The following is a 20,213-nucleotide window of genomic DNA, read 5'->3' as shown; positions in this document are numbered from 1 at the left end:
TTCCCCATATGGCAGGTAGACCAATACATGTTAAATATGTTAAAATATATGTATCACAATTTTTTGAAAGTAAAAACAACTTCTTAGCGCTGATGAGGTGTAGAGAATTCTGCTAGTCTTTTAGCTAATGATTAATACCAATACTAATCTATTTTTCAAGTGAAAACATCTAAAATCAATTGATTATCATAAAAGTCTTGGACAAAGTGCACCATTTAAGCTATAAACTCTATAAATTCTAATATCCATGAAACCAAAAGCATGTATCATTTGCAATAGGGATATTCTAGAACAGAGATTCTTAACATTTTTTGGTGTCATGGATTCTTAGCATTCTGGTAAAGTCTTTGGGATTCCTCAGCATAATATTTTTTAAAATTTTAAGTAAGAGGTTAGTTAAGACAAAGATAACTTTTTCCCCATCCTACTTCACAACCTTCTCAAATCTCTGAGCCCATTGGGAATCTGTGGACCTCAGTTAAGAGCCTCTATTTTTGAAGTTCTCCCAATAAATACAGGATAAATCAAAGATGCCCCCCTTTCTCTAGTTTATTTAATAAAGTTCTAGAAAAGTTATAACAATAGCAGTAAGAAGAGAGAATAAAATTGAAGGATTAAATAAAGGGAAAGAAGAGATCACATTATCCCTCTTTCCTGAAGATAGGGCTTGAAATTTTAGGGATTCAGCAGAAAAAGTATTTGAGACAATAACAAAAGCAAAGATAGCTCAAAATAATCTGACTAAAAAATTTAAAAAATTATAAAATTGTATAATCCAAGAAACAGTAATAGCAATAAGCAATTCTTATTGAAAATAACTGCAGAATGTATAGGATAAATAGTTGGAAAGATATTATTCATTGTACTGTGCTTGTCTTATAATAAACATGACAATATATTAGTTTTAATGCTACCAAAAAGGACAGTTTACAAGATGGAAAAAATAATAGCAAAATTTATTTGGAGAAATAATTTTTGTCCTTAATTGATTTGTGGTCACATTTAATAGCAGATACTTTGTTTCATCATACTTTCTATTCTTATTTCCAACCCTGCCCTTCAGATGTTTTCACTTTCTACCTTACTTGGAAAATATAAGCCATACGTTGTAAGCATCTTTCTCAATCCTATTTCACACCTCAATTCCTTTTTCCTTCATTACCTATCCTTTTCCCCTTTGCTCTCATCTATTAGGAAGAGAGGGGTTCTTTTCTTTGGTCACACTAGCTTCTGAAATTGTGTCTTCTACCCATCCAATTTCTTCTGCCGCATATTCAGTTCCTTTCCTTTTTATCATCCTCTATCATCTGGATCCTCATTGGTTGCCAAAAATATCTCTGGTTTACTCTTTATTTCCTCCTTGTTGTCATAAATTTATACTTTGAAGGAACCTTAGAGGCAATGAAATTCAAACCTCCCATTTTATAAATCAGAAAACTCATGCTTATCGAGGTGAAGGGACTTTGCCTAGATCTCTTAGGTTTTACAATAGACTCATGTGATGTAAAATGCCGCCTTGTGTAATACTGTCATCCTGTCAGGGTATCACCCCATGTCTTTTTTTTATTAGGAGACCGTAAGCAGAATCTTTTCTATTCATTGCCGCATCTCGTTCATCCCATTTTCACTCCTTAGCCCCTTACATTTTGGATTCCAGGCTTAATCCTTGCCTCTTTCAAGGGTCCCATCAGTGTCTTAAATCCTCAATACAGTATTCTTTTCTCAGTCTTCATTTTCTGTTATTTCTTTGACATTATCTGACTAGCTTTTCCTCCTAAAGACTCCTTTCTAGACTTTTTGACTTGATTCTTTGACCATTCTGATTTTCTCAGTCTCCTTTGCTGGAATATCTCTTGTCTCTTACTGTTATGTTTGTGTTGTAGGGTCCCATCCTGAACCATCTTTTTTTTACTGTATTTTTATTGGTGGTGATTTCATCTGTTCTCTTAGTTTAGAATATCATTTTTATGTAAATGACTCATACATATACATTATGTGCATTAATAAAATAGCAAAAGTTTATATAGGGGTTTAAAGTTTGTGAAGCACTTTTCGTATATTAACTCATTTTTTACTGTCCTAACCGCCCTGAAAGGTGGGTCCAATTATTATCTCTATATTATAGGTAAGAAAACTAAAATAGAGGTTAAATAACTTTCTCAGGGTGATGTTAGTAAGTTTCTGAGGCAGGATTTTTTTTTTTTTTAATTTAAGTTTTATTTTCAATTCTAAATTCTCTGTAGAGAGTATTGTAAGAGTTTAAACTCAGGTCTTCTGGACTCCTAAAATAGTGCCTTATCTTCTGTGACACCTTGCTTTTTTTCCTGCCCTTATCTGTCTCCTTAACTCTCCTGCTCTACATTGGCACCAGCTACTGCAATGTCAACTTAGATGTCCCATAGGTGTCTCAAACTTGTTCTCCAACCTCTTATTATTTGTTTGCCATCTCTTGATGTGCCTCCCCACTATTCAGGCAGTTGCTAAAGCTTGTCAAGTTCATGTCCACAATCTCTCCCAATTCTTGCCTTTGTCACTATTTGTGTCACAACCTACTGCCTCCAGTCATATCTTCTCATCTCTGAGGTTCCATTTTCTTGTCTAGCATGGAGACAAAATTTGCCCTACCACCTCACAGAGTTATAAAGAAATTGTTTTGTGAACTTTCAACACTATGAAAAATACGAACTGTTATAAGTGAAGCAACATACAGTCTTTGTTTCTTTGGAAGAGCACATTTGTGGGTCTTCATTTCTCATTGGCTTTTTCTTTTTAAAGTCCTTTTTATGCATTCTCCAAGTAAAGAGAGAGCATATCATAAAGCATAAAGAGTAGAATGAAGGAGGGGAATGCACAATTATGAATTGGACATTTTGGATTTTCTCTTAGTTGTAGTATTAACCAGATATGTAATAATGGGCAAGTTGCTTAACTGTTTGGGCTAGGTTTTCATATCAATAAAATGGGACAGTTTTTAAACTTGATTTCAAACCATAGAATTCTAGTAATTTAAATTATATCTGAGTTTTAATGTAAACATTATGTGATTGTTTTAGATTTGATGAATTTGATGAGGCAATTGATGAAGCAATTGAAGATGATATTAAAGAAGCTGATGGAGGGGGTATGTCTCTATTATTTTCAGCTCTGACAAAAATACACTCCAAATGTCCTGGAAAGGTACAATAGGTTTAAATATTATATATTAAGTGTTGCCTGGGCATATAATATGAAGAGCAATTCTATTTTCAAATTAAACGCTCCTGGTGATTGTTAAAAGTATAAAATCAAACTTTGCTTATAAGGGAGTTGTTGTTCTGTGTCTGATCATTAAATTCTTTATTTTTATTAGGAATATTAAAAGTATTTACCTTTGATCCCAAGTGGAAACCAAAGGAAATTTTTCACATGAGGCATCTTGATTTTAGAGTATTTGTTTTCAGAAAAGTTCTTTGGTGACTTTTAAACAATCTATATTTTTCATCTTGATTTAGTAATCGAGGCTCTCATAATCAGAGTCTCTTAAGTTTTGTTACAATAAAAAATTGGAGAGTAATATAGTAATCATGCCTAATGAATTAAGAGACTGAGTTTTCCTCAGTCATAGTTGTCCTTCATAATCTGACCCTCTCAGGACAGTTTCTGATTTTCTCTTAGTAATTAACAAAGACTGATTTTTCTGCTTTTAAGAGATACTATTATTCCATGAATATACAGTGTATGAATTCAGAGATATAAAACATCACATACGGTATGGTAATCATATCCCAAAAGTAATATTGACATCTACATAGTGGATGGATGGTATGGATATTCTTATTATGGAGCCAACCCAAATTTATTCAACAGTAACTTGGCTTTCCCAAGTAGAGACAAGTAGCCAGGCCAGTTTGCTAATATTAGAGTATTCCTGCTGTTGCTTTTTTATTGGTCACTTTCCTTCGAGATAGTAGAGTCCATTGATGAGACCCAGTTCATATGAATATAAGCACTTTTATTTTTAACACAAGGTCCTTGATTAAAGGTTTTTTGTTTCACTTTATTTGATAGAGTGAAAGATTCGGTTACTTTTATTGATTATACATGGTAATGATTTTTTGTTTGTTTTTGCTGAGACATTTGGGGTTAAGTGACTTGCCCAGGGTCACACAGTTAGGAACTGTTAGGTGTCAGATCAAATTTGAACTCAGGTCTTCCTGACCGAAGATCTAGTGCTCTATCCACTGCACCACCTCACTGCCCCTTGTTTGTTTGTTTTTTTACTTCTGTCAGATAACCAGGCATATGAACTAGAGGTGATATCAGCTTGTGTTGTCTAGCTGGAATATAATGGCACTGAGTCTATTCATAGCAAAGTTGTCATAAGATTTGTCTACCAAATAGATTAACTGAAGGAGAGCAGAGGTGAAAATGGCCTTACAAAATCTATTTTTTGGACAAAACTTAGACTTAATTAAATTTGTTAGTAGTATTGCAAATTTACTAGCTGAGGTTATTTATTTTTCATTTTCAGAGACAATATTGCCTAGTAAATTGAGAATTAGCCTAATTTCAGATCTCACCTCTGATGATCATCAGGTTGGCCAAGCCTTCTCTGTCTGGCACTTCCAAAGATAGCTGCCATCAGTCATTCTTTAACATTCTCCTGACTTGTATTGTAACATAAATACTAGGTTTGAATCAATAGCTGAAGTTGTGAGAAAGCTGCTAATTGGTTAAAATTGGGAATGAATAAAGGGAGCAAGGGAACAGAAAGGTTGCAGAGGAAGGGTGAGGTGTTCTTTACATAAAAGATTAACTGTGAATGCTCCATTTTCATTTTTCTCCTTTCATTGACATAGGAATTGGCAGGGGAAAAGATATTTCCACAATTACAGGTCACCGAGGGAAAGATATCTCAACCATTTTGGAAGAAGAAAGGAAAGAAAGCAAGCGGCCCCAGCGGGCAGCTGCTGCCCGACGGAAGAAACGGCGGCGGCTGAATGATCTTGACAGTGACAGCAATCTGGATGAAGAGGAGAGTGAGGATGAATTCAAGATTAGTGATGGGTGAGTTGGAAGTGGAGAGAAAAGACAACTGATACACACCAGCAATGATCCAGGTAGAGATGCTTAGAAGCCTTGTAGGCCAGCTCTTAACGCTGAATAAAGGGAGTGTGAATTTGAACTGTCAAAGAGTTAAAACTCTTCTTTTTGCATTGTAATAAAAATCAGTCTTGAATTAACTGCTTCCATTTTAAAACTTTAATCCTACTTTAACTTAATCACCCTAGATGAAGTGTGCCACTGAAAGGTTTTTATCAATTAATCAACTATTTCTTGAGCACCCGCTATTTGGAAGGCAACATCTTGTGCTGGAAATATTTTTTACCTTCCTCAAATCCCTTGTGCCTTTGTTTTGAATCTCTTTTTTGCATTTATGACATTCTAAATATTAGTATGTTTATTTGTATATATATTTTGTTTTTCCTATAGTTTGTACATTTTTTCAGCCAAATAATGTCTTTTTTCAATTTGTTGCCTTAGCATCGGTATTCATAGTATTGTGTCCTGTCCTGTACACAAAAGATTTATATAGTAAATAAGTTTGAAGATTTTTTTGGTCACTTTTTTTGTTTGTTTAGGATATTTTGCAGTGGATTGAACAATAAAAATAAATTAATAGTTATCTCCCGGGCACTAGAATAATCTGGCAAATATAATTTTATTTTTATATTTAAATCTACCATGTTTATAATTTCAAAGCACTTTATATAGACCATCTCACTCGATGGGGAGGTAATTTGATTAACTTATCCCCATTTTACATGATTTCCTGGTTTTACAAGAAAGGAAATATAGGCGTATGATGACTATGGCTCATATTACAACCCTTCCCAATGCTAAAAATGGTGTGATAAATAAGCACAAGGACTGGGAGTTGCAACTAGGTGTCCTAAGTCTTAGAAAATTTTCTTAGCAAACATTCACAATTCATTCTTTGTTGTCTATAATTTTTTCCTTATGGATAGATCTCAAGATGAGTTTGTTGTGTCAGAGGAAAACCCAGATGAGAGTGAAGAGGAACAGCCTTCAAATGATGACAGTGACACAGAATTCTGTGCCCGAAGACCCCGACGGCACCACTCCAAACCAATGAGGCAGAGCAGGCGTCTGAGAAGAAAGACATTGAAGAAAAAATATTCTGATGATGATGAAGATGATGACTCTGAAGAAAATAGTAGAGCATCTGGTACGAATAATGGTTTTACTGGCATTTTTTACTATGCCAATTATTTTGGGTTTGTGATTTTAAAAATGCCTAACATAAGCCTTGATTCTGAAATGTTCACATATAGTATGAGGTTTCTTTTATTCCAGGCATTTTTCTCTTGTTTTTACATTTTAAACTCAATTATATTCTCCCAACATTAACCAAGCATCTATATTTTCCCAAGCTCTTTGGGCTACAAAAATAAGTAAAATGGGGGCAGCCAGTTGATACAGTGGTTAGAGCATAAGCCCTGAAGTTGGGAAGAGTTCAAATCTGACCTCAGACACTTAATACTTCCTGTCTGTGTGATCCTGGGCAAGTTACTTAGCCCCAATTACCTCAGGGGGAAAAAAAAGTAAAATGTTTTTTGAGTGTCAGAGTTTACAATCTAATTAATGGAGAAAATGTATACTCAAATAGACACATCCTTGTTTCCTAGCACAGTACTTTATACATAGGAAGTACATAATAAATATCAGTGGGAATTATTGAAAATCACCAATATAGAGCTTAAGAATTTAGCTCACGGCACTCACAGAAGATAGGGATTCTTCAGTCCTGACTTGCAAAATCTATATGTGTATTGAATATGCCTTTGGGCTGATAGTGTGCAGTAAAGAGTTGTGATTATGGAGCCAGGTCAGTAGTAAATATTAGCATCCGTAGACAAATATTTACCAATATTTGAAGAGAGCTTATTCATTTGAGGATATTCATTCTCTAACATTTATCTAACATTTGGTGGATAATTAATTAATTAAGAGGATTTTCAAGCATTCTTGATGGAAAGATTACTATTAAATAGAAAATTTGACTTTCAAATACAAGATTCAAGAGAAGCATAAGAAATTAAACAAAAAAGAGAACCTGCAAAGATTAAACTGTTTATATTCCTACCTAAGACCTTTTTCATTATTAGGGCACTTAGAAGGAGTTGTATGTAAACAAAAACACAGGTGTGATTTGATGATGGAATTATATCTTATAAAAATCAAGAGGTGAGAAAAGATACATTGGGACAGGTAGGATATGGAAAATTATCTCAATAAAACAGGTGTGAAAACCCTTACACACTAGATACTAAGATGATGAGTTGGCAGATAATGTATATACTTTATTCTCATCAAAATTGGTTCAGCAAGAGGGGCATCTAAGTGGCTTACTGAATAGAGCACCAGCCCTGAAGTCAGAAGGACCAGAGTTCAAATCTGGCCTCAGACTTTTAACACTTCCTAGCTGTGTGACTCTGGCCAAGTCATTTAATCCCAATTACCTCATCAAAAAAAAAAAAAAATTTGGTTCAAAAAGGAAATAACATACATGATCATGAAGTTGAGTATACTGGGAAGTAGGAGGGTAAGGAAGTAAGAGAAGGGGAAACTTATAGAAAAGAGGGAAAATTAGGTAAGTTGATTAGAAGCAAAACATTTTAGGGGGGGGGGGAACAGGGTGAAAAAAGGATAGATAGGAAAAATAGGATGGAGGAAAATACAATAATAATCATAACATTGAAAAAAAATTAGTAGCGAATTTCTCTGATAAAGGCCTCATAGAAAATGAGTCAAATTTATAAAAATTCAAATCATTCCCCAATTGATAAATAATCAAAGGATATAAATAACAGATTTCAGAGGAAATCAAAGCTATTTGAATGAAATTCAAATCAAATGAAAGAGGTACTTCTTTGTTGCCCTTCTTTTCCATAAGATAATTTTGCCCATTTTTCTTCTTTCACCCTTTTCTCAGACTATCTCATCTCTATTTAACCTCTTAATTTTTTTTTTTTTTTTTTAAAGAACATTTCAACATGAAGCTACTAAATGTTTTGTGATACTGATTATTTTGGGAACTCTTTTCAGGAAGTGATCAGGGGATTCTAATTTCTATTTTCCCTCCAAGTTATAAAATTTGGATGTAATCTTCTTCAAATTTGATATCTAGGCTCTTCTTTTGGTCCATGGCTTTCAGAGAGTACAATAATTCTTAAATTATCTCTCAATCTATTTTCTAGGTCAGTTGCTTTTCCAAATGTACAAATTTTTTTCATTCTTCTGTTTATCAAAGTCTCATGAAGTCATTAGCCTTTCACTTGGCTAATTCTAATTTTTAAGGAATTATTTTCTTCACTAAGTTTTTGTATCTCTTTTTTTCCATTTGACCAATTCTATTTTTTTAAGTTGGTTGTGTGTGTGTGAGCATGTGTGCACATGCCTTCCTCTTTTACCAAACTTCATTCTTTTTAAAATTTGCTTATATCGTTTCTTTTCTCAATTTTTTTCCCTCTACTACTCTTATCCTTAAAAGGTAGACTCTGCTCACCTTGAGAGGTTTCTTGCTGCTCTTTTCAGAGCTAGTTCTAGGAATCTGCAAATTCTTTTAAATTTCTAAAGTGATATTGTCACTGGGGAAGAGGTGTAGTCACTGTCCTTCTGGTCTTTACTCAAGAAGGAGCCCTAGCTTCTCTGCATCCAAAAGTACGAAATGTTCTCCTTGGCCCTGGAACTATTACATACATATATATATATATAGTATAGGAAATGGTTTCCAGATAGTGCCTTGTCTAGCTCTCAGGCTCAGTTCAGAATCTCCTGTAATCTCTTTCTAACTAGTTGTTTCCTTCCTCTGACCCTATACAAAGCTGCTGCTGTGCCTATGGCCAACACACAGGCTCCGGACCAACCCCTACCTGGGTGCAATAGACCTCTTCAGATCTTTGCAGTTGTCACTGCTCCAGAATTTGATTTGGTGTTTGAAACTGGGTTGCTGCCTCTACTCTGACATTTTGGCCCCACCCTGGATTCACTGTTATCTAACAGCATTGTGGCCCTTGATAGGTTCTACTGTTTCATATCCAAATTGGTTAGGGAATCTGTTGTTTAATTTTACATATACATTTAGTTACTGATATACATAATTTAAGAAAAAAATGTGCAATTTATTGAAGTTAGATGCCATATCTAAAGATAAAAGACCCTTTTTAGGGGCATTCAAGTTACATAGTTAATAAATAGGATTCTCTTTTTCTTGTTGTTTTATTCAATGTCCTTTTAAACAGAGAGTGATTATAGTGATTACAGTGAAGATTACCTGGAAACTAGACGGAGAAGGTCAAGAAGAAACCAGAAAAGACAAGTCAACTATAAAGAGGACTCAGAAAGTGATGGTTCCCAGAAGAGCTTCAGATATGGGAAAGAAATGAGACGAGTTCACAAACGCAGGCTTTCCAGCTCAGATAGTGAAGGTAAGGAATAGAATATTGATTTATTAACTTTGTTGGAGGTAAGGGTTTGGCCCCAAATGAGACGTGAAGAATAAAGCAAGTTTATGATGAGATAGAAGAATTTTTTATAAAATTGAACTTCATGGTTTTCCTGGTTAATAATTCTATTTTTCTCACACATTTAATGGTGTGAATATTTTGGGCTTTTCTGCCATGTCTTTTCAATGGCTGTGTTCTGGAGGGGCTACAAGTATAGCACTGGCAATATAGATTCTCTAAGAAGCTTATAAAATATCAGAGAGGCTCCTTACCAAGCTGGCTACACCATGATAGATACTTTTGGCCACAAGAACTATTTAATGCCAATAACCAACTTATAGATGTGCTGATAATATTCTTTGTCAAAAGAAGTATTCATACTGATAAAATTGCAGATGCTCAAAGAAAATAAAATATATCAAAAACTATAGAACAGGTTGCTAGGTTTTGTTTCTTATTTGAATCATATAGGGTGGTTTTTTTTGTTTTGTTTTGTTTTTGTTTTTGTTTTTTGCTGAGGCAATTGGGGTTCAGTGACTTGCCCAGGGTCACACATGTAGGAAGTATTAAGTGTATGAGGGCAGATTTGAATTCAGAGCTGGTGCTCTATTCACTGCGCCACCTAGCTGCCCTGCATCATATAGTTTCAATTAGAAATTAAATCATCTTTTTAAAAATCCAAGCATTGTAACTTTTTCATGCCCACAGTGGATAAAATGAGATCCCTTTCTAGAATTCTTATTTTATAGAATTGTAGATTATTAGAGTTTTATGGACTATTAGTGATCATTTAGTACAGTACCTACTTGAAGCATTATTCATAAATGAATGAAAAAACATTTCTTGGATGCTTACTATATCCCAGCTCCTGTGCTAAGTGCTAGAGATACAGATAAGAAATGTGAGATGTTTTCTGCTTTCAAAGACCTCACATTCTAATTGAGAGAGCAGAATTTAGCCAAAGAGGTATATGGAAAGACCCAAAAGTCCTAGGGCCCAGTTGTGGGGCTTATAGCAAAGCCTAGAGGTGCTTTGACAGTGTCGGTAAGGTAATGGACAGTATTAATGTTCTGCATGGTGTAGAGGTAAGAGCAGAAGGACTTTAATTGTAATACAAATAGTAAGGCCTAATAGTCCTTTACTCCATCTCCACAAAAGAAACGGAGTTCTTCTTCCATCTTATCTGGCCCAGAATAACTTCTTCGTGCTTTGAGCTGGTGTAGAGATTGCATTGTGAAAGCAGAATTCAAAGCAAGACACATTATATCCTCCTGAAGTCGTCTTTTCTTTGAGCTAAACATTTTCATAACTAAATTTTTTTTTTTTGAGAAAATAGGTAGCCCAGGTAGGTTAGAGAATAATGCTAGATAACTTTAAATACACTTTCCACATATAAAATCATAACCATAAAATGATAAAAAGGTGAGATGATGATAATTAAGCAGTCTGAAACAGTTTGTTCACAACTTTTTAGGAACTTATTTGAATACTTCTTAGTTCAGCTTTTTTCTGATACTGTAAATTTCCAATTATTTGAAATACATGAGTTAGATTGGTTTTGTCCTTCCATTTTCCTTTCTCTCCAAACTCTTAAACATGTCCAACCACTGTACTTTTGCATTCTGGTCTGAAAACAGAACAATCTATGAGAAAATTAGGTGTGAGTTATTTTGGGCTGAATAGTTGAATGTCTTTTGGAAAGTGTGTATGTATCCACATTCCAAAAACAAATTAATTTTTATTATCTTTTGTGCCTTGCACATAATCAGCATTTAACCATTGTTGAATTAAATTGTTTTATCTATATTACTTCTCCCCTCCATTAGTATCATTAGTTGAGAATTTGCTGAATTGGCTATAAAATTAAGAAAATGTTAATAGAACATAATTCCCTGCTTTTATTCTTTTGTTTCTTAATTTCACCACATTTAGTTAACTGCTCATTCCTATAAGTTAAAAGCCCTGACTTGGCATAGTAATGTATATTCTCTATAAGAATTTAAAGATATGTAATTAGGTTTCCATGACGGGTTGAATATTCTTTTCATATATTAATATGTTGTAGTCTTGAATTTGGTGTCTAGTTCTACCCTGCTTCCCAGACCCCCGGATCTGAATTTTGCACATATATTTATTCTAAATCTATACAGATACCAGCTGCCTGCTATATAGTGTACTGGGCTGGACACTGCAGGGAATTCAAAGATAACATTTATTCCTTGCTCTTAAGGAGCTTATTATGTAATAACTGTTTATACAGCACTTTCCCTTACTTTGAAGACTATAAAAATAAAAGGGAAGAGAAAGGACCTTCTTAGTGCACAGTCAGGATCGTTTTTTTTCAGTTCATTGAACAAAACCACTTGGTTATGAAGGAAGTCACATACAAACTTCTCCCAGATTTAGAGTCAAAGTACAAAGTTTCTGAATCATATGACTTAATAAGGGGAGTGGCAGCAAAAAAAAAATTGGGATAATTCTTGATAATTCCTGTGAATTGTTGCAAAGATAGTTCAAGGATAGGGAATTAATTGTTTCTTCTTGTCTGTTATATTGTAAGCTCCTAAGGGGCAAAGAGCATGCTTTAAAAAAACAAACAAACAAAAAAAAAAACCTCTGTATGTTTTCCCAATGCCTAGGACAGTGATTTGCGCATGCATTTTAGGGGCTTAATAAGAGGTTGGATTTATGAATTGAATAAGGCCAAGGCAAAGGGGTGGGGAGCAATTTTAAGGATTCTGTTTGCCATCAGATTTGCTAATGGCTTTAAGTCTGCTACTTGTTCCAGAGAGCTACATGTCCAAGAATTCTGATGATGATGATGAGCCAGCTAAAGAATCCCAGCGATCGCTCCGGAAGCGAGGTCGAAATGCAAATGACTGTTCAGAAGTGGAAGCAGAGGAGGAGGAGGACGAAGAGGAGGGTCGACCTGCCCGAAAACGACTGCATCGAATTGAGACAGATGAGGAGGAAAATGGGGAGAATGCTGATGGTAATGTGGAGCAGCGTGCAGCGGCCAGCAAGCACTCAGTATCCCATGGGCAGCATGATCATGCCAGGAAGCCCTATAGGATAGACAGTGATGAGGAAGAGGACTTTGAAAACGTTGGGAAAGTAGAAAGCCCATTGGACTATAGCTTAGTGGACTTGCCCTCTGCCAATGGACAGAGCCCTGGCAAGGCTATTGAAAACTTAATTGGCAAACCATCTGAAAAACCTCAAGCCCCTAAGGACAGCACAGCCAATGCCAGCCTTGCACCCAATGGAACAGGTGGTGGGCAGGAGGCCGGAGCACCAGAAGAAGAAGAGGATGAACTTTTAAGAGTGACTGACCTTGTTGATTATGTCTGTAACAGTGAACAGTTATAAGACTTTTTTTCCATTTTTGTGCTAATTTATTCCACGGTAGCTCTCACACCAGCGGGCCAGTTATTAAAAGCTGTTTTATTTTTCCTAGAAAACTCCACTACAGGATCACTTTTTAGAAGCAAAAATTTCACCAGTCCCTGCAGTCTTTCTGTGAAGTGACCAGTTTTGAACTTTGAAGATAAATAATCGCTGTAAATTCCCTTTGATGGTTTTTTTTGTTTTTGTTTTTTTGTTTTTTTGTTTTTGTCTTTTTTCCCCTAAGTTCATGGTCCTTGGTAATTTCATTCATGGGAAATACACTCTCTCTCACACACACACACACACACACACACACACACACACACACACATGCACACACACAGACAGACACATTCTAATAACAAGATTTGTATATTTTTGACTTTATGGTTCCTGAGTTCTCCTGACTTTGTGATAAAGAATAAATAAGAATGCATTCCAAATCTGTCAGGGCCCAAAATGGAATTTGGGGGGGGGTGGGAGAAAGCACTTGTGCTTTACTGTTTTCATATTAAATATATATATATATATATACATATATATCATATTTAAACATTCATAACAGATTACGATTAACAGACAGTTTAAAGGTACATGTCTGTATTATTGCATTTTGTGAATTGTAGATAACATCATACCATAGCTCATTTAGTAACAGCCTTCATGAAATCAACTTGTTTAATACTGGAGATAACCATACTTAATGAAAAGGAGACCAAGAAAGTACTATTAGTAAGAGCTCTAATTTAAGTAACTGTTAAAATGGAGGTTGTTTTTTTTTTCTCAATCATCTGAAAAGCATTTGTACCATGAAACATAGGATAATGAAGCTTGGACAGCCAAATTGTGCTAGCAGCAAATTTTGTGAAATGGCTTTAAGCATATTTGATCAGATCATCCCTACTGTACCATGTCTTGATGGCAAATATTAGTATGATTGTACTTATTTGGTCATTATGACAAAAGAGATAGTGTAACCATTACAGATAGCATAAGTATTATTTTAACAGCTGACCACTTAATGTTGAAATATTTGAAAAGTCATTTTGAAATATATGTATCTATATAAATATAGATATCTGCATATACCATACATCAAGAGATGTTGCGCTGACAATGGGATTTTAGCACATTTGATGATGGGAGTGGGTTTTCAGGTGACTCCAAACCAATCTATTCTTGCCCTTAGTATCTACTTCAAATTGAAGTCTACAAACCAAGCAGTTCCTTTGGAAGGTTTTTAGTTTGCGTTTGTGTGTGTATGTGTACATGTGTGTGTGTGTTTGTGTGTATGTTTGTGAGAGAAAGTATGTGGGGGGGGGGGTATGTATGTGCACATGCTTTGGGATTTTCTGCCTGGATATATTAGCAGATTTTAAATGTCGTTTTTGCCTTTGGCCATTAGAACTTTATTCAAATTTATAATGCTCACATGACCAATCTGAAGAAGAAAAGCAACCAGTGTATCTCTTAAGTTTATGTGCATAACATCCACTTACATGCTTTGACACTCTCAAGACGAATTGATGGCTGTCATTTTAAGCAGGGAGATGAGGAATCGGACAATTGAGCACCCCGGTCACTTTAACCATGGTCCTCCTTTTAGCCTCAGTGTCATCCTGTGAATGTTTGAGTAGGATTCCTAACATTTGGACAAAGTATAGCCTTTATGATGAACCTTCCATGTGTCCATTTGAAAACAGAGATGGTCACTTCTGGTCAGCCTTTTTTTTTTTCCTCTCGAGGGATTAATTTTTTTTTTTTTTTTCCTGTCCATTGCTGGCAATGGATGCATGTTACCTGCTAATGGCACCAAGGGGTCACATCTTGTCTCCTCTCCAAATTAAGCCTTTTGTGTGCTAGTCAATCCATAATTAAGCACTTCTTTTTTTTTTTTTTTTTTTTTAATTTTTTAAAAAAAATTTTTAAAGCTGGCACTAGAACTACATATAAATACCTCTCTAGAAAACTTTGCCTGCCTTCCCTTTGTATCCCTCCCCAATTTAATCTGCAGACTTAACTTTTGGCCTTGAAAGTTTATAGCTGTTTGTTTGTTGGGTTTTTTTTTTTTTTTGACTGATGTTGGTTCTTTACTGTTTTATTCTATTTCATTTAAGTTCTGTAGTTCACCTGTCCATTAATATTTTTGTTGGATTCTAGCAATGTATATTTCGTCTGTTTTAAAAATAAAATAAAATAATCAAAGGCAGCCTAAAATTAGGATGCGCCAATAGTATGCTGTGTTAAGAAAGTTGTGGTTTTTATTTTGAAGAGAATGTCCCATTTTAAGGGGGGAAAATGATTTGCTAATTCAAGTCAGGCCACAAAATGCCTTTACGATTTGTGCAGTGTTTAATTCAAATTCTTTGTCTATTCCTTATAGTAAATTGCAGAGATTTAACATTTTTGCTTCATTTAAAACAAGTTGACAGAGAAAGGGTGCTTGCCAGCCCCAATTTCATTTTGTACCTGAGCAAAGATAGCTACAACATGCAATTTCCCTTTTATAATATGCCTTCTTCCTGCTTCTCACCCCAGAAACTTACCAGCCCCAGCCTCTACCTGAAACCTGCACTTTTACTTCAGGCACATAAGTAGAAAATGTTGCTATTATGGGATTAATATATTTTCATTGCATGCCTGATGTACAGAAATTCAGAAGGTTCTTTTTTATTTCTCCAGTGCAGAAAGTTGCTGTGAATTTTTATAGTAGTATGGCAGATAGATACTGATTGTGGTACTAGCTTCTTGCAAGTTGCAATTAGGCCACTTTGATCAGCTGGTTAATTAAGGTCCTTGAATCTTTGCCTGTATGCTAAGTGGCATAACTATTCCAGCCACAGCTGGTACAACTCTTCGGCCAAAGTCTATCTAGCTATCTATATAATTAGAGCCACTGATAACTTAAAAATGTTGCTCTCTAGGTAGTCGTGAGTATGTGCCCCATATAGCTGATTGGCCCAGCTAAAAGCTGTAGCAGACCTACACTGGTTCTGCCCCTTGTTAAGCATATTCAAGCCTGAATTTCTTGATCTTCACAAAAGAAATTTACCATAGTGTGAATTCTAAATATATTTGTCATATATGTGAAAATAATGACGGAAATTCAAATGCTTTCTCAAAAATATAAGAAAATAATTCGACTTACATTGAGCATTCCTTGACCATCATACAGCAAAGCTGCTTGCTTATATATGGTAAACCCCCTTTTATAAGATCCAAATTGGACTCTCCTCATATACAGTTTCATTCCATAACAAATGTATTAGAGGTTCTAATGTGGTATTCATTTTATTCAGCCATATTAAGTCAGAATTTGGAGTATTTAGTAACACAGTTTCATTTCCTATAAAAATGTCTCCTTTTTTTTACTGGATAATTTAAAATGAAATTATTTTGGTCATGAAAAAGAATAGAAATTATAGTTAAATTACATTTTGATTTTGAAGATTTTCTGCTGTTGGAATAATGTTCAATTTAATATTTATTGATTCTAATATGTTAGTGTCAATCCAATGGCAAACACAACTATTGGCCAAATGGGAGTGCTTTTGGATGAACTGCACATTTTCCACATGGTGTAACCTAGCCAAGATTGCAGTCTTGATAAGGAAATATGTAAATAGTCAAAAGATTTTAAAATATTTTGAAAGCCATTGGAGACTCCTCAAAGTTTTTAAATGAAATAATTGCAAAACAATTTGTCTTGTTGTCTGATTCTTAGTTGTCACAACCCAGCCCATTTTGTTTAAGAACATTTCGAATTTGATTGGTCACTTCAATCTGTTTATGAAGAAAACACAGGTCTATGTAAGTAGAATTAGTGGTACTGTTTTCATCACAAGAGAAGATTTTTAAAACCTGTTGCACAGAAGAGTTAAAAATAGTGATATTCTTCTCATGATTTTTTATTTACTCTTCACTATGAAGAAGAAAATGAAATTAAAAGTATAGAAACATGATAGACTTAGCTCCACTCTCATATGTCATGGATAATGACATATCCATGTCTCTGTGTTATTTATTCAAACTCAGTCTTTGTTTTCTTTGAACTTTTCTCAACTTTAAAAATCTAAACTTTAGAGAAATACTATCTTAAAAAAAATTGATAAATAAATTCATTCTTTGAACACCATGTTTAATTTGTCCCGTACACCCATATATGAAGAAAATATTTCTTTTTACAGAAAACAATACTTTTGTCATTGGCCATGAGACCAGAACATAATAGTGATATTCCTCCCCTTGATCTGACATCTCTAGAAAGTAATGCTATTCTCTAGTAGGCAAAGTTGCATAGCATTCTCTCTGGGTTACTGGCTTTGTGTCTGAGCATCTCTAAGCTAGTCATTATTTATCCTAACAGTCCATCTCTTTTGTACTACAGTCACCCACCATTCCCAATGTTAAAAATAAACAGTATAAGAGTGGAGGATGAGGTTTGTGGATTTGCTTTGTTATAGTAATCCTGGAAACAAGTTTTAAACTTGTCAACCAGGAGTTTTAAATGTGTCAACAATGTGTAGAATAGTCCAATTGTTTTTAAGAACATTTCCTTCCTCTTTGCCTTAAGTTATCATTATCACTTCACGTTTATTGAGTGCCAATAATTTGCTAGGTGCTGCCTTTCTCTCCCCCTCTCCTCCCCCTCCCAAGTAGAGAAAGAACAAATTCTTGGGACATAATAGGTCTGCCATCAGTCATTACAGGCCAGAAATTTTTCATAGTGAGTTTTGTATAAATGACTCTTATACATTTGTATAAATGTACTGCCTTTTTGTTTTGTTTTGTTTTGTTTTACACCTCCCCACCCTTCCCGTTGCCATGAGTTAAGCATTATATAGATTACCATACAATTAAAAAGCCATTTTCATAGACTTGATTGTCTTAACCATTTCATTTTTGTGTAGTTCTTTGAAAATAGTGACATTGCTAAACACTACAAAAACAGTCCTGACACATTTACAATTTAATGTGCAGAAATATTCTAAATTATAATACCTGTATGGGATATATAAGTCTCCATATACCAGATTTTTGGTGGATAAACAATTATTTATGATTTCTGAATAAGCTATTTAGACTTTGGGGTAAGGACTTTAAAAAAAAAGATGTTGAATAGAAACTTTAAATTCATGTCACTTAACACAATTTGGAAAATATGCTGAGGTTTTAGTCCTTTTTTGCCACTGGATGATGCGAGTTAAGAATAGAATTGTCAACTCCAATTTTATACTTCCTCTTAACTTTACTCAGTTTATTGAGAAATTTTAATTTTATTGTAAAATGTGTTTTAAAATCTGTATTTATTAAGTTCTGGTGGTAGAACAATTAGCTGCATGTTAGAAATACAGCCATCCAGAAAACCGTTGTTTGGAAATTTAAGTAAACACTCAAGAGCTTCAGAAATCGTTTAACTTATTTTGTACGTTGCAAAAAAAAAAAAAAATTTATTTTGCTTAGAGTGACATTTTTTATAATTGTGTACAGCTTTTAAGGGGGGGTGGGAGGTGGGAAATAACACCTACAAGTAGATTGTAGATTTTTATAGTTGTGTTTGTGATAGAATATCCACAGGTCTATGCTGTAATTAAAACTAAAACTGCTTAACAATTTGTGCCATGGTCTTTTTCATCCTACCTGAGATCTGAATTTTGTTGATACAGATCAATCCTGCCATACAAAGGAGTTGTGAAACTAATACAATTACTGTCCTCAAAAGCATTCTCCAAAAATTCAAACAAAATTATATCTATTCATATAAATGAATGATCAGGAAAAGGAGTCTGAAATGACCCTGATTAGAAGAATTATAGCATATTCTGATTCTGGTTTTTCAAGGGAGTATCATACCTGACCTAATTTTTTTTCTCATCTCCATTTGCAAGTTAGAAGAACCTATCAGTGATATTCAGATCTGTCAAGGACAGTAAAATACAATACTATTACTTTAAAACATGTGGAAAACAGGCAAATAATTACTTATAATGTAAATTGGAGTAGTACTATTTGTGGAAGCAAATTCATCTGCTTTTAAAATTGATGTGGCAAGAAAAAAGCAAAAATAGTTTTCTAATTCCAGTCTCCTTCAATACTGGTGGTTTTTGAAATTTCATTCTTTTAAATAGTACATATCCCAAATTTGACATTTAAACAAAAAGGGTGGTCTTTTTTTTTTTTTTTTTTTAAATTGCTCTCCTTTCCATTGTGAAGGACAATGGTGCCCTTAGGACGAATTCATCTGAGAAAATGTTATGATAAACATTTAATCTATCATTTCAGCTTCTGTTGTTGTTTTCAGTTAGGATGAGCTCTTCAGTGTATTTATCAGTGCAATCCTGGTGATCTTGAGTCTCTTGCCTTGGCATAAACAATATAGGTTACTAGCAAGCAGGAATTTGGAGATTCTGTGTGTTATTTGTTGTTTATTTAAGTAATAGTATCTGGCATTCAGAGGAACTAGTCAGATCAGAGCTGCCAGAAGATGCCTTGCAATTTAAGATATGCTTGTGTGAAATACTTTATTTACTCTTATACTTTGAATATGTTCTGTTGGGGTTTTTTGTTTTTAAGAAAATAAACAATTTGTGAATTGGGTTCTTTTGTTCTTGAAGACAAGTGTTAAATGTTAAGAAACTCAGCAGTTAAGGTCAAGATATTTTAGCCTTACAAGAAAGGCTGAACTTATATTTCTTGATGGAATCATGATCATTGCTAAAAGTGACAGGAGAACCCAGGTTGGGTTTATTCTTTATGGATGTGTCCTGAATGTGGTAGTGGGAGAATATATTTTAAAAACTGGAAACGTGACTCATTGCACAGAAAATGGGTGATACTTCTCACTCTTTTTCCCCCCCACAACTATGCTATCACAAGCATGTAAATTTTGTGCATAAAAATAATGTGGGAAGAAGTCCTGATAGCCTTGGTGCTTACGGGGTTAAACTGCAATTTATGAACAGCTAGTGTGTTAAAATTGCAATGCACAACTGTTTAAATACTATATACCTTGTAAATGAAAAACAGAATATGTTAAGGCTGGTGCCAATATTTTTGTTAATGAAATGTTCAATGTTGTCTCACTATGGTCTGGTCAGAACTCTCTTGGTGTGTAAACGAGGCCCAAAGCCATTTTATAGCTGCTGGCCTAATTGTGTAACTTTTTCTTTCATAATGCTTTTGTTATAATACCTTATGTCATTTATTACATATAAATATGACATGTTGTCATAATAAAAAAAATTTTAAATGATTTGATGGACCTAGCATGTTGTGTTAGTAAACTACGTTTTTGCTTTAAGCTCTAGAGCTTGTTCA

The 20,213-nt window shown here is 34.4% G+C and overlaps 1 protein-coding gene across 2 annotated transcripts in view; it reads left to right on the top strand.

Annotated features, from left to right (window-relative positions):
• RSF1 (remodeling and spacing factor 1) overlaps positions 1 to 20,213 on the top strand; it is a 135,625-nt gene that overhangs the window by 102,642 nt on the left and 12,770 nt on the right. Inside the window, exons 12-16 of one of the 2 annotated variants that reach the window (XM_031961511.1) lie at positions 3,054 to 3,121; positions 4,839 to 5,046; positions 6,009 to 6,229; positions 9,306 to 9,491; positions 12,298 to 18,345. In XM_031961511.1, coding sequence (XP_031817371.1) covers positions 3,054 to 3,121; positions 4,839 to 5,046; positions 6,009 to 6,229; positions 9,306 to 9,491; positions 12,298 to 12,878 — 1,264 coding nt within the window. In that variant the 3' untranslated portion in view covers positions 12,879 to 18,345. Of the gene's footprint in view, positions 1 to 3,053; positions 3,122 to 4,838; positions 5,047 to 6,008; positions 6,230 to 9,305; positions 9,492 to 12,297; positions 18,346 to 20,213 lie in introns of those variants that run through there. The other variant, XM_031961512.1, reaches the window with a different exon arrangement.

Source organism: Sarcophilus harrisii, chromosome 3 (genome assembly GCF_902635505.1).
Source record: "Sarcophilus harrisii chromosome 3, mSarHar1.11, whole genome shotgun sequence".
In the NCBI taxonomy this organism is placed as follows: Eukaryota; Metazoa; Chordata; class Mammalia; order Dasyuromorphia; family Dasyuridae; genus Sarcophilus; species Sarcophilus harrisii.
The sequence above is the reverse complement of the archived record's forward strand: the minus strand, read 5'-3'. Positions and strand labels throughout refer to the sequence as shown.